Source organism: Microcaecilia unicolor, chromosome 3, assembly GCF_901765095.1.
Source record: "Microcaecilia unicolor chromosome 3, aMicUni1.1, whole genome shotgun sequence".
In the NCBI taxonomy this organism is placed as follows: Eukaryota; Metazoa; Chordata; class Amphibia; order Gymnophiona; family Siphonopidae; genus Microcaecilia; species Microcaecilia unicolor.
Genome location: NC_044033.1, coordinates 216821565 through 216835350, shown reverse-complemented (window position 1 = coordinate 216835350; position 13786 = coordinate 216821565). Strand labels below are relative to the sequence as shown.

At 47.5% G+C, this 13786-nt stretch overlaps 2 protein-coding genes across 4 annotated transcripts in view; one reads left to right on the top strand and one right to left on the bottom strand.

Annotated features, from left to right (window-relative positions):
• Positions 1–13786, bottom strand: part of LOC115466310 (carbohydrate sulfotransferase 6-like) — a 135040-nt gene that overhangs the window by 47567 nt on the left and 73687 nt on the right. The gene's annotated exons all lie outside the window — the stretch shown is intronic.
• Positions 8614–13786, top strand: part of LOC115466308 (butyrophilin subfamily 2 member A1-like) — a 61356-nt gene continuing 56183 nt past the window's right edge. For all 3 annotated transcript variants that reach the window (XM_030197479.1, XM_030197478.1, XM_030197474.1), the window contains exon 1: positions 8614–8692. In XM_030197479.1, coding sequence (XP_030053339.1) covers positions 8649–8692 — 44 coding nt within the window. In that variant the 5' untranslated portion in view covers positions 8614–8648. The remainder of the gene's footprint in view (positions 8693–13786) is intronic.

Sequence of the window (13786 nt, the reverse complement as noted above, 5' to 3'; positions counted from 1 at the left end):
TCAGTGAGCTTCAAGCCCTGGTAGCTCATGCTCCATATACCAAATTTCATCACAACAGAGTAGTGCTCCGCACCCACCCAAAGTTCCTGCCGAAGGTGGTGTCGGAGTTCCATCTTAACCAGTCAATTGTCTTGCCAACATTCTTCCCCAGGCCGCATACCCGCCCTGCTGAACGTCAGTTGCACACATTGGACTGCAAGAGAGCATTGGCCTTCTACTTGGAGCGGACACAGCCCAACAGACAGTCCGCCCAATTGTTTATTTCTTTCGACCCTAACAGGCTAGGGGTCGCTGTCGGGAAACGCACCATCTCCAATTGGCTAGCAGACTGCATTTCCTTCACTTACGCCCAGGCTGGGCTGACTCTTGAGGGTCATGTCACGGCTCATAGTGTCAGAGCCATGGCAGCGTCGGTGGCCCACTTGAAGTCAGCCACTATTGAAGAGATCTGCAAGGCTGCGACGTGGTCATCTGTCCACACATTCACATCTCATTACTGCCTCCAGCAGGATACCCGACGCGACAGTCGGTTCGGGCAGTCGGTGCTGCAGAATCTGTTTGGGGTGTAAATCCAACTCCACCCTCCAGGACCCGAATTTATTCTGGTCAGGCTGCACTCTCAGTTAGTTGTTCTTCGTAGGTCAATTTCTATTGTTCCCTCGCCGTTGCGAGGTTCAATTGACCTGGGTTCTTGTTTTGAGTGAGCCTGAGAGCTAGGGATACCCCAGTCGTGAGAACAAGCAGCCTGCTTGTCCTCGGAGAAAGGGTATGATACATACCTGTAGCAGTTGTTCTCCGAGGACAGCAGGCTGATTGTTCTCACCTACCCTCCCTCCTCCCCTTTGGAGTTGCGTTTTCATCTTTTTGCTAGTCATTCAACTGGCGGGAGCGGTCGCGCACGGGCGGGAAGACGGCCGCGCATGCGCGGTGGGCGTGCCCTGCGTGCCGACCGTCCCGCGAAGCTTCTTCCGGTTGGTGGGGGCTGCCGCGGACGTCAACCCAGTCGTGAGAACAATCAGCCTGCTGTCCTCGGAGAACAACTGCTACAGGTATGTATCATACCCTTTCTGTCCCATGAAGCATATCCTTTTTTTTTTCCATAGGAAGAACATTAGACTGGCCATCTGAGCAGAAAGTTGTGTTCCTTGTTCTGTCATTACATGAACGGCATGTTTTATGAGAAAAGCTGGAGCCCGTGAACGGAAATAAAGTTCTTTTTAGGAGAACAACCTAGCACACAATTGACATTGATCATATAGAGAGAGATAGAGGGGCATAATTGAACAAAAATGTCTATCTCCATGGGCGTTTATCTCCGAGAACGGGTCCGTGAAGGGGCGGACCGAACCGTATTTTCGAAAAAAATAGACGTCCATGTTTTATTCAACAATGTGTGAGCTGGGCGTTTTTGTTTTTCAGCGATAATGGAAAATGAAAGCGCCCAGCTCAAAAACGAATAAATCCAAGGCATTTGTTCGTGGGAGGGGCCAGGATTCGTAGTGCACTGGTCCACTTCACATGCCAGGACACCAACCGGGCACCCTAGGGGGCACTTTTACAAAAACAAAAAAAAAGGTAAAAGAGCTCCCAGGTGCATAGCACCCTTCCCTTGTGTGTTGAGCCCCCCAAATCCCCCTCAAAACCCACTGCCCACAAGTCTACACCATTACTGTAGCCCTAAGGGGTGAAGGGGGGCACCTACATGTGGGTACAGTAGGTTTGGGGGGGTTGGACGACTAATAAGCATTAAGCAGCACAATTGTAACAGGTAGGGGGGATGGGCCTGGGTCCACCTGCCTGAAGTCCACTGCACCCCCTAACAACTGCTCCAGTGACCTGCATACTGCTGTCAGGGAGCTGGGTATGACATTTGAGGGTGAAAATAAAAAGTTGTGAAACTTTATTTTTTGTGGTGGGAGGGGGTTAGTGACCACTGGGGGAGTCAGGGGAGGTCATCCCCGATTCCCTCCAGTGGTCATCTGGTCATTTAGGGCACTTTTTGGGGCCTTATTCGTGAAAAAACAGGGTCCAGGAAAAGTGTCCTAAATTCTAGCTAAAAACGCATACTTTTTTCCCATTATCGGTGAAATGCGCCCATCTCTGTTCGGCAGATAACCACGCCCCAGTTCCGCCTTCGCCACACCTCTGACACGCCCCCATCAACTTTGTCCGCATCCGCAACGGAGTGCAGTTGAAAACGTCCAAAATCGGCTTTCGATTATACCGCTTTATTCGTTTTTGTAAAACAAACGTCCATCTCCCGATTTAGGTCGGAACTTGGGCGTTTTTCTCGTTGGATTATAAGCAGGATAGTGAGCTTGAATGGCTGCTGATACCTTTCAGTGTGTGTATTGTCTACTTTCTGTCTTGCCTCTGAGACAGAAGTAACCTTCTGGAGGTCTCCTTGGGGGGGGGGGGGGGGTGTGGACCCTCGAATAAATCTTTACTCCCCCAGGCAGAATTCCAGGCAAGAAAAACTCTGGCTACTAAATAAGTATTAGACATAATAAATGTTTATTCAAATTGTCAAAGAACTCAATCAGTAATTATTGAAATAGTAACAAATAAACTCCCAATACAGTATAATATGTAGCAAATTAAAACAGAGTTTTCCCTGGGAGCTGTCAATATGTCCACCTGCTAGTGGACACACTGAGGCTCGCCATCCTCAATTTTGTTTCCTCTTAAATACTTTTTCTTCTGTTCTTCATTATCTTAATTATAGTTACCCTTCCTACCTAATGAATATGCATCTTTCCAGAATATTCTATTTCCTGTTATGAATCATGTTCCAACATGTTCCATCAAATCCTATCATTTATTCTCTTAAATTGACAGTTGGGGCCTGTCATATAAGTTTTCATTAGATAATGGGTAAAATTACTCTGTTACTACCCCCCTTTTGCTAAGGCTATAATTTTGCTTACACCCACTTACTTCTCCTTTTGATTGTTTATCTGGATACAGCAGATGTCCTTAGTCATAGGAGTCTCTGTCTTAGTTGCTGACCAGCAACTTATCACAAGTTAGCATAGGCCAAATGTCAAACCACAGCCTTAGAAAGGTATTTTTCAGAAAAAGCACATTTATAGCTCTCTTGCAAAACTCTTAAGTCTGCTCCCAGCTCAAGAAAAGCAAAATAGCTATCTCTCTATATAAAAGGCAACACCAACGTTCTATGAAGCCTCCAGCCGGAAGTGTGAAGGGGGCGAGATATCCGGTTTCCCTATGAGTGTCTGCCCCGCCCTCTCTGTAACACAGTCAGTGAAGGAAAACAGCAGAGCACGAAATCAAATCGCTGGCTCTGTAACAGTGAAGGACTCAGAGGGGGGAGGGGAGAGAGGCCAGAGGGCAGGGACACACACACTCCCACATGCACACAGAAGAAAACATTGCTAGCCCCCGTTTCATTTGCATCAGAAACGGGGCTTTTTTACTACTATTAAAATAAAAACTAAAAATATGTATGGTTTGCACCTTTTCATGGCCTCTATGATAAACAGTATATAGAAGGAAGATCTGATAAAACGTTTGCCCTGGACGTTGGTGAGGTCTTTCCTAGCTTGGATGAAGAGACGATGAACACGTTTATATCAAGTGTTTGGAAGTAATTAATTAACAGAAAAGAACTCCATTCAAATGATAGGAAACATATTAATAAAGGTAAATATGATGTCTATTTGTTTGAGTTTTCCTAGGTATCCATGAGCACTCTTTTGTTGTGGGATTGCATAAGGATAGAAACATGACGGCAGATAAAGGCCATATGACCCATCCAGTCTAACCATCCTCTGTAACCCCTAATTCTTCCTGTTCCTAAGCGATCCCACATGCTTATCCCATGCCTTTTAAAATTCTGGAACAGTCCTCGACTCCACCACCTCCACCGGGAGGCCATTCCATGCCTCCACCACCCTTTCTGTGAAATAACACTTCCTTAGGTTACTCCTAAGCCTATTCCCTCTTAATTTTGTCATATGCCCCCTCCTTCCAGAGCTCTCCTTCATTTGAAAAAGGCTCTCTTCCTGTACATAATTGCCCTTGAGATATTTAAACGTTTCTATCATGTCTCCTCTTTCCCTCCTCTCTTCCAGCGTATACATGTTGAGGTTCATAAGTCTGTCCCTATATTTTTTGCATTCAAGACCGCTTACTAATTTCATAGCCGCCCTCTGGACCGACTCCATCCTGTTTATAGCTTTCTGTAGGTGCGGTCTCCAGAACTGCACGCAGTACTCCAAATGAGGCCTCACCAGAGACTTATACAACGGTACTATCACCTCCTTTTTCCTGCTGGTCATGCCTCTCTTTATGCACCCAAACATGGGTGCTTGTGTGTCTTTAACAGACACGCAGAAGCAGCCACAGTAGCATGCAAATTCTACTGCAGAAGTTGGCACCTGTTCGAAAGAAATTGTCAATGTGTATTTTATACGATATGTGCATTCCTAGCAACTCTGCCCCAATTCCGCTGCTCTCCAACCCTGCAAGGACCATGGCATGGGGCATATTTAAGTATGTGCAATCTTGACATGCATGCTTCTACAAGGGTATTTAGCCAGGATGTTTTTATAAAAGCACTTTTTTGTGTGAAAACATGCTCTACACACAGAAAAAAATCTTTGAAAGACGACCCCTAAGTAGCAAAATTGCTTCCTACGTCTGTTAGTAGCTCTGTGTTCACATGCAAAGCTCCTGGACGTCCCCGACATGACAATTTCATCTTCGTCTTTCAGATGAGTACTATTCATATTTCAGAAGTGATTAAAACATACTTTTGTCCATAGACAATTATTGGAGGAAATTTAAGAATATCATTAGGGGAGGCAAGATGGCGACTGGGAGGGAGAGGTGAGAAGACGCTCCTAGCCCACTTACCTTAGATTTCCTCAGACAGTATTTTCTTCTTTTTTACAATGCCCAAGAGAAGGGGCAAACTGAGAGCAGGTCCCACGGCTTCTGTTTCGCTGTTAGTGGGCTTTTTGGATTGCTTTCTTAATCCGGGAATGGTGTTGGGAGCTAGAACTCCGTTGCCGGAGAGTGCGGGGAGAGGTGAGCCACCCCTCCGTCTGGAGACAGAAACATCATTAAGCCCCGAACAATGGTCAGCTCCTCCCATGCCGCCAGCACGCCGAGAAGGGGCCGGGAAACCCCTGGTTCCCAAGCAGCGACAGGGCCTCCTGGTGCAACCCAGATGGAAGTCCGCCGATGGTAACTGCCCATAAAGTGCTGGATTCAAGGGAAGAATCTGTCTTGACTGGGAACCACCAGATGAAGGAAACGGGGCTTATGGAAGAATATTATTAGAGGAGATTTATGAACGTTGATCTATTGGTCAGTGATGAGTTGGGTGCTATCAGGGGCACTTTTACTAAGCCAAGTGTCTACGCATGCCCAACATGCGCCAAAATGGAGCTACTGCATGGCTCTTGCAGTAATTTCATTTTTGGCCCGTGTCCGAAAAATAATTTTTATTTTCGGACATGCACCGTGGTATTTGACATGCATAGGTCATTACCGCCCAGTCTTTACCACTAGGTAAATGGCTAGCAATAAGGTCTCAGACCCAAAATGGGCGTGCGGCAATTTTGATTTTGCCGCACGTCCATTTTTGTCTAAAATTTTTAAAAGGCCTTTTTTACAGGTGCGCTGAAAAATAGATCGGCGGACGCCCAAAACCCATGCTCACACTACCGCAAGCCATTTTTCTCAGCTCGCCTTTCTAAAAGGACCCCTAAGTTTTTCGATACTTACTTCTGATACTGAAAGCTGCACTGCTGAGACTATTATATCTAATTTGGTTTATGCTGTACAACACAGAAGCTCCTAGTAAGGACATTCATTTTTTTTAAAGTTTAGTTTAGTTTGGTTGTTTAATCTCTTGCCAGACCATCTTTCCTTGCCAAATTGAAACGGTGTACAGTGTAAAAACAGACAAGGAACGGAACGCCATAAATCAAACAGCAGTTCAAGGTAAAAGACTAGAAACAAATATTTTTAAAAAAAGAGAGCCTGGTCCCCTGGCCATACGAAGTCCAAAAAAACTAGAACAAATAATTAGGTTTTTAATGGGCAAATGCATTTCAACTAAAACTCAACAAAGAAAAAACACACTGTCTTATCCTCTCATCCCAACACAACGTGGACAACCCCACAATTATCAACACCCCAGATTACACCCTCCCTATCTCAGACAGCCTGAAAATCCTTGGCATTACATTGGACCGCAACCTAACACAAGAGAGCCAAGTGACATCCACAACAAAGAAAATGTTCCACTCAATGTGGAAACTCAAATGCGTGAAACAATTCTTTCTGAGGGAAACATTTCGCAACCTGATACAATCAATGGTACTAAACCATTTAGACTACTGCAATGGAATTTATGTGGGATGCAAAGAACAAACATTAAAGAAACTTCAGACTGCTCAAAACATGGCAGCTAGACTTATCTTTGGAAAAACGTGATTTGAAAGCACAAAACCCCTCCGCGAAAAACTACACTGGCTCCCAATCAAAGAACGCATTGCTTTCAAAATCTGCACCCTGGTTCACAAAATCATCTATGGTGAAGCCCCGGGATACACGACAGACCTGATCAACCTACCAACTATGTAAGCCACATTGAGCCTGCAAATAGGTGGGAAAATGTGGGATACAAATGTAACAAATAAATAAATAAAACTAGAAACACATCCGACTCAACACTAATGTACCTAAATCTGCACTACCCAAGCTGCAAAGGACTCAACCACAAATCGACTTACATATCCAGTCTCTCCTACATAAGCACACAACTGTGGAATGCATTACCAAAAGCCTTGAAAACTACATACGACCACTTAAACTTCCGGAAAGAACTAAAAACTAACCTGTTTAAAAAGGCATACCCTACCAATCCAACATAAATGCCTGATCTCTGCAACGCAACAAAACTAAAGTACGTAATGGACATAACACAACTCTTCCGTTGTACGATTCCCTAATGTGGCTGTGCCACATGAACTTTATCTTACCATAACATCACTTTGTATTTGTTTACACCGGAGTCTGTAACGCCTCTCCGGTACTATGTAAGCCACATTGAGCCTACAAATAGGTGGGGAAATGTGGGATACGAATGTAACAAATAAATAAATAAATAAATAAAATAAATAATGCCACCTTAAATTTAGAAAGGGAACGTTCTGAGAGACGATCAGCTGGAGGAGAATCCCATAAAAAAGGAGCAGTGAAGAAAAAAGAATGGTAGGTAGCCTGAAGACAAGAGTAATGAACAAGGGGTAAAGAAAGTCAGTTTTCAGAAGCTGAACGGGCAGCTCTCGAAGGCCGATCCGGAGAAATTATACTGGCAAGATAAACTAGAACTTTCTTCTGTAAAGTGGCTTCTTGTGATGTGTCCCATGAAAATGCATCTATTTAGTGGCGCTATAAGGGGCCATTTTACTAAGCCGCCTAAGCGCCTACGTGCGCCAATTCTGAGTTCCTGCCCGGCAATCGCGTAGCCCTTGCCATAATTTCATTTTTGGCATGCATCTGCTACGCGCGTCCCGAAAAATATTTTTTATTTTCTGGTGTGCGTCAGCTACGCACGCAGGTCATTGCCGCCCGGTTACCTCGTGAGTTTTTACCGCTAGGTCAATGGCTGGCAGTAAGGTCTCAGACCCAAAATGGACACGCGGCAATTTTCATTTTGCTGCACGTCCAAGTTTGGCAAAAATTTTTAAAAGGCCTTTTTTACAGGTGCGCTGAAAAATAGTTCTGTGTGCACCCAAAACCCGCACCTACACTACCGCAGGCCATTTTTCAGCACACCTTAGGAAAAGGACCCCTAACTGTTTGATAAAAAGTCCCTGCCCAGGGATCCTTTTAGAAAACATTAGGGCAGTTTGAATGCATCGACCTAAACATCCATTTTCCTAGCGAGATATCCTATACAAAGTTTTCCTCAGTAACTTCCCAGTGTAAACGTGACCCTCTCTGATGCATTTCTGCTACGGTGCAAGTGTTAAAATTAAGGGGCCCTTTTACTAAGCCGCGTAATCATCTACATGCGCCCAATGCACGCCAAAATGGAGTTACCACCCGACTACCGTGTGGCTCTTGTGGTAATTTCACTTTTGGCGTGCGTCCGATACGCGTGTGAAAAATATATTTTTGTGTGTGCGCAATGGACGCTCACCAAGTGGCATTTGGCGCACGTAGGTCAATACCGCCCAGTTACCGCATGAGTCTTTACCACTAGGTCAATGGCTGGTAGTAAGGTCTCAGACACAAAATGGACGCGTGGCAATTTTCATTTTGCCGCACGTCTATTTTCGGCAAAAAAAATTTTTTAGTCTTTTTTACAGGTGCACTGAAAAATGATTCTGCGCGCCCCCAAAACCCGCACCTTCACTACCGGAGGCCATTTTTCAGCGCACCTTAGTAAAAGGACCCCTACGTTTCCCCCCAGTAAACGTGACCCTCTCTGAAGGATTTCTGCTACCGTGCAGGTGTTAAAATTAAATAATTGTGATGAGAACTGGCCAAAGTTCCTCACGGGTTGGTTTGTTTTCTTCAATTCAGATGGTCGACAATTTTCATTGCTGGTCCTGTGACAAGTTAGAACCTTTTCAAGGCTGTCATCCAGTCAGGGGCCAGGTTAAATGCAAAGCAGGAGAGGTGTGTGCTGTACAGGAAACCACAGTCGGTGAGTATTTCATCACACAAAAATAAAACAGCTGTTTTGGGGGTCCTTTTACCAAGTTGCGGGAAAAAGGGCCCTGCGGAATGGCGGGGGCCGTTTTTCCCGTGTTCCAGGGCCCTTTTTACCGCAGGGGGTAGAAAGCCCCCAAAACAAAATGGCCATGTGGTAAGAAAACTCTTACCGCATGGCCATGCGGTGGAAATCCCTTACCGCCACCCATTGAGGTGACGGTAAGGACTCCCACGGTAACAGGGCAGCGAGCGGCGATACTCGATTACTGCCGGGTTACCACCATGCCAGGGGCATAGCCAGACCTTACGGTGGGAGGGGGCCAGAGCCCGAGGTTGGGGGCACATTTTGAATGCTGCCCTGCCGCCCACCCCCACTGCCTCACTTCGCTTCTCCTCCTCGCCCCCACCACCCCCACCGCCTCGCCTCCTTGCTGCTTCCCCTCACCTCCTTGCCACTTCCCCTCACAAACAAATACCTTTGCTGGCAGGGGTCCCCAACCCCCGCCAGCGCAGCCGCGTTCACTGCCCTGCTCTTCTTTCTTCTTGCTCCTCCTGTGCATGCTGACGCTCCTTCTCAGTTTCACATAAAGGAGCGTCAGCGTGCACAGGAGGAAAAAGAAGAAAGAAGAGCAGGGCAGCAAACACGGCTGCACCAGAGACTGGTGCTGAAGAAGGCTTCGGCTGGCGGGGGTTGGGGACTCCCTCCAGCCAAACCAGTGGCCCGGATGCCCCCCCCCCCGTAGCTACACCCCTGCACCACACTAACCATTTCTGGGGGGGGGGGGGGGTCCTCCAGAAAAGGTGCACGCTCGACCCAGAACTACCGCCAGCGGCCGTGTTGGGCCAGCAGTAGTCCCGGAACAGCAAGCAGTAAGCCCGCGTTGAGCTTACCGCCGCTCTGTAAACGGGCCCCTTAATAATCAATGATGGCTTAATAATCTCATCCACACTCTTACCACCTCTCGCTTAGACTATTGCAACTTGCTTCTCACAGGTCTCCCACTTAGCCATCTCTCTCCTCTTCAATCTGTTCAAAATTCTGCTGCACGACTAATATTCCGCCAGTGTCGTTATGCTCATATTAGCCCTCTCCTCAAGTCACTTCACTGGCTTCTTGTCCGTTTCCGCATACAGTTCAAACTCCTCTTATTGACCTATTAGTGCATTCACTCTGCAGCTCCTCAGTACCTCTCCACTCTCATCTCTCCCTAAATTCCTCCCCTGGAACTCCATTCACTGGGTAAATCTCTCTTATCTGCACCCTTCTCCTCCACCGCTAACTCAAGACTCCGTTCCTTTTATTTTGCTGCACCTTATGCCTGGAATAGACTTCCTGAGCCGGTACGTCAAGCTCCATCTCTGGCCGTCTTCAAATCTAAGCTAAAAGCCCACCTTTTTGATGCTGCTTTTAACTCCTAACCCTTATTCACTTATTCACAACCCTTATTTTATCATCCTAACTTTAATATTCCCTTATCTCTTGTTTGTCCTGTTTGTCTGTCCTAATTAGATTGTAAGCTCTGTCAGGCAGGGACTGTCTCTTCATGTTCAAGTGTACAGCGCTGCGTACGTCTAGTAACACTATAGAAATGATAAATAGTAGTAGTAGTAGTAATCTTGGGGTCGATATTCAATGTGATTTAACTGGCCAGAAAAGGCATCTGACCGGTTAAATCACTTGTGCAGGGCTATCCGGTTAGTGGAGCAGATTATCACCAGAGACCGCCGAACTCAAAGCCGGCTATTTCATGGGCGGTCCAGGGGCGGAGTCAGTGCTTATGCAGTTAAGTGCTGATTGTTAGCACTTAACCGCCTAAGGGGTCCTTTTAAAAAGCCGTGCAGCTTTTAGGCAAGCGTTGGGCCATTTGTTACCGAGGCTGGGAAAAAAGACTATTTTTTAATGGGCCAGGAAATAGGCCTGCGCTAATATTAAAACTAGTGTGTGCCTATTTACGGCCTGAGCCCTTACTGCCACCCACGGTAAACATGCAGCACGCGCCAACAGTGTCTCGCTGCCAGTTACCGCCAGGAACACCCCCCCCCCCCCATGGTAGAAAACAGAATATTGTACAGTAATAAACTTGTTGAGTAAAAATGTTAATAATAATTGCATTCATTGTAGTTGTGAATACTTTTACTTTTTACTCAAAAAGTATTATATTAGGCAATAACTTTTTTACTTCAGTACATTTTTAAATGTGTACTTCACTGTACTTTTTATTTTTACTTAAGTATTAAAATATACATTTATTTTTACTTTCACTTAAGTACTTTGGCCTAGTACTTTCAACAACACTGCTTGATGGACCATTAGTCTGACCCACTATTGCTATTCTTATGTTCTTATGTTAAATGACAGTGCCGGCATATAGCCTAATCCAGATATTCAATCTAAATTACATGTGTAAATTATCCAGGTAACAGCTCAATATTGCTGTTTTCTTGATCATTTCCCCCCTGCCTTTTCTCTACTCTCCCTTCACCCCTGTTCAATCAGATATTCAGTCTTGATTCTGTATGAATTTCAAAAATAGGTCAATAGCATAGCCATGGCCCCCTCACTTTGGGCTCAGGCCCCCTCCAAAAATGTGGGAGCTGTGGAATGGCTGGTAAGGAGTCCCTGAGCCCCTTCTTGAGCAGTGAAATGGCAGTGTTCAGCAGCAATGTTTATCCATTGACCGGAGACTTGGTGCTGATTTACTACTACTACTACTACTACTTAACATTTTTAGAGCGCTACAAGGGTTACGCAGCACTGTACAAATTAACGAATAAGGACGGTCCCTGCTCAGAAGAGCTTACAATCTAGCCAGACCTTGACAGGGGGGAAGTGGGGGGTCACTTTTTGACTTTTTGGCCAGCTCCCCCAACACCCCTCCCCCGCTGCCACCACCCCTGCCTCCCCCCACCTTGCACACTTGTTTTAGTGAAACTGAGCGTGCTTGACATGAGAAGAGCAGGGTAGGCAATGCGGCAAGGGACAAACACTTCTCAACCCCCACCGGCCAAACCAGGGACCCCAGAGCCAATTTGGGGGGCCCAGGCCCTCTTGGCCCCCCGTAGCTATGGCACTGCTTGAGAGTAGCAGACAAAACAGAGGGGGGGCCTCATTGCTTAGGTCCTTCAAAATTAAAGTCAATCCTTTGAACTGTATTCTCATTGCAATCGGTAACCAATGGAGGGAAATGAAAACAGATGATATATGATCATATTTATATGTTATGATCACCCCATTTTTAAATCAATGAGGCTGTTTATGATGCATCCTCGAGGGTGGGTGGGGGAAGTGGGATGGGAACGGGTTTGGGGTTGTTCAACTTCCTGTTCTTCAGAGGTGGCCGCAGTACAGAAGAGGCCGGTGTCGCCGCTAGCTTTTGGAAAATGAAGAAAGAAGGTAAACTCGGGGAAGGGGGTGGGAGGAAAGAAGTGGGGAGATGCTGCTCCTCGAAGAGTACAACGTGAGGCACACTACATATCATTTCAATAGCACTACTAGATGTACGCAGAGCTGTACACTTACATAACATAGTAGATGGCGACAGATAAAGACCAATATGGTCCATCCAGTCTGCCCAACAAGATAAACTCGTTACATATGTTATGAAGTGATACATAACCTGATCTTGATTTATCCTTGCCTTTTTTAGGGCATAGACCGTAGGAGTCTGCCCGACACTGTCCTTGTTCTAAAATTTCTGAAGTTATTGTCATAGCCCCTGAAAAGCTCCACTCCAGCTCATCCAAATCTATTCAACCTCGATCAGGGCACAGACTGTAGAAGTCTGCCCAGCATTGGCTTTTCTACCAAAATCTCCCCTAAGCTTCTTTGGATTCGATCCTTCCAAGCAGAATTCCTTTGTGTTTGTCCCATACATTTTGAATTCCGTTACAGTTTTCATCTCTACCTGCTCAACAGAGCTTACAATCTAATCAGGACAGACAAACAGGACAAATAAGGGATAAGAGAATTACTAAGGTGGGAATGTGCAGTGGCGTACCAAGGAGGGGGCGGTGGGGGCGGTCCGTCCCGGGTGCACGCCGCTGGGGGGGGGAGTGCCGCGCGCTGGTCAGCGTCGATCGTTTCCATGCTCTCTCTGCCCCGGAACAGGTTCCTGTTCCGGGGCAGAGGGAGCATGGAAACGATCGACACTGACTGGCGCGCGGCACCCCCCCCCAGCGGCGTGCACCCGGAGGGTTCTTTCGCCAAGGTGGGGGTGTCCCTTCGCTGGGGGGGGGGGGGTTGCGCTGCAAGGGGGGGCGCTGCACCCGGGGGGGGGCGCATCGGCGATCCGCCCTGGGTGTCAGCGCCCCTCGGAACGCCACTGGGAATGTGTGAGGAACCCCTGAGGGTCAGGGAAGAAGGGATCCGGGAAAGGAGCAAGATGAGTAGGTTTCATACCCGGGATTCCAACTACAAGTCCCAGGATCCCAGGGGCTGGGAAGCCACGCCCCCACGGAGGCATATGTTTCCCAAGAGCCGGAGAAGGGAGCAGGACTACAGAATGATAAAACATACATGGATACTGTACAAGTGAATAGGGGTAGGAGTTAAAAGCAGCATCAAAAAGGTGGGCTTTTAGCCTAGATTTGAAGACACCAGAGCTGGAGCTTGATGTCATGGGTGTAGTTTGGGGGGGGGGGGGGGTGAGAGGGGCATTGCCCCCCTAATGGCTTGCATGGCGGCATCTCTCTCTCTCTCCTTCCAACCCCTTCCAGCAGGTTCTGGTGTCAGTCTTCCTCCTCTCCGCTGTTCTCCCACTGCAGTCTTTCCATCTGTCGCGTCCCGTGCTCCTTCCGGCGCTCCTTCCAGCTCCGCCGCAGGGGGCGGGAGCCAGCGGCCTCCGTAGCGAGGGGTAGCGGTCCGGAGGCCTCGGCGGGGAGCCGGGGGCCGCCGCAGTGATGGCCGTTCCATCCGGGACTGCGGCCACCGGTCTCTCGTCGCCGGCTGTGGGGGCTATGTTTGCGCCGCCGAAGGAGGCGGCGCCGAGGCGCGATGGCCAGCGTCTTCTTCCCTCCCGGGCGGGAGGGCCCGGAGCTCCGCCTCTGAGGTGCCGGATTGGGAGGCCAAGTTGGTGGTCCCGCCTGG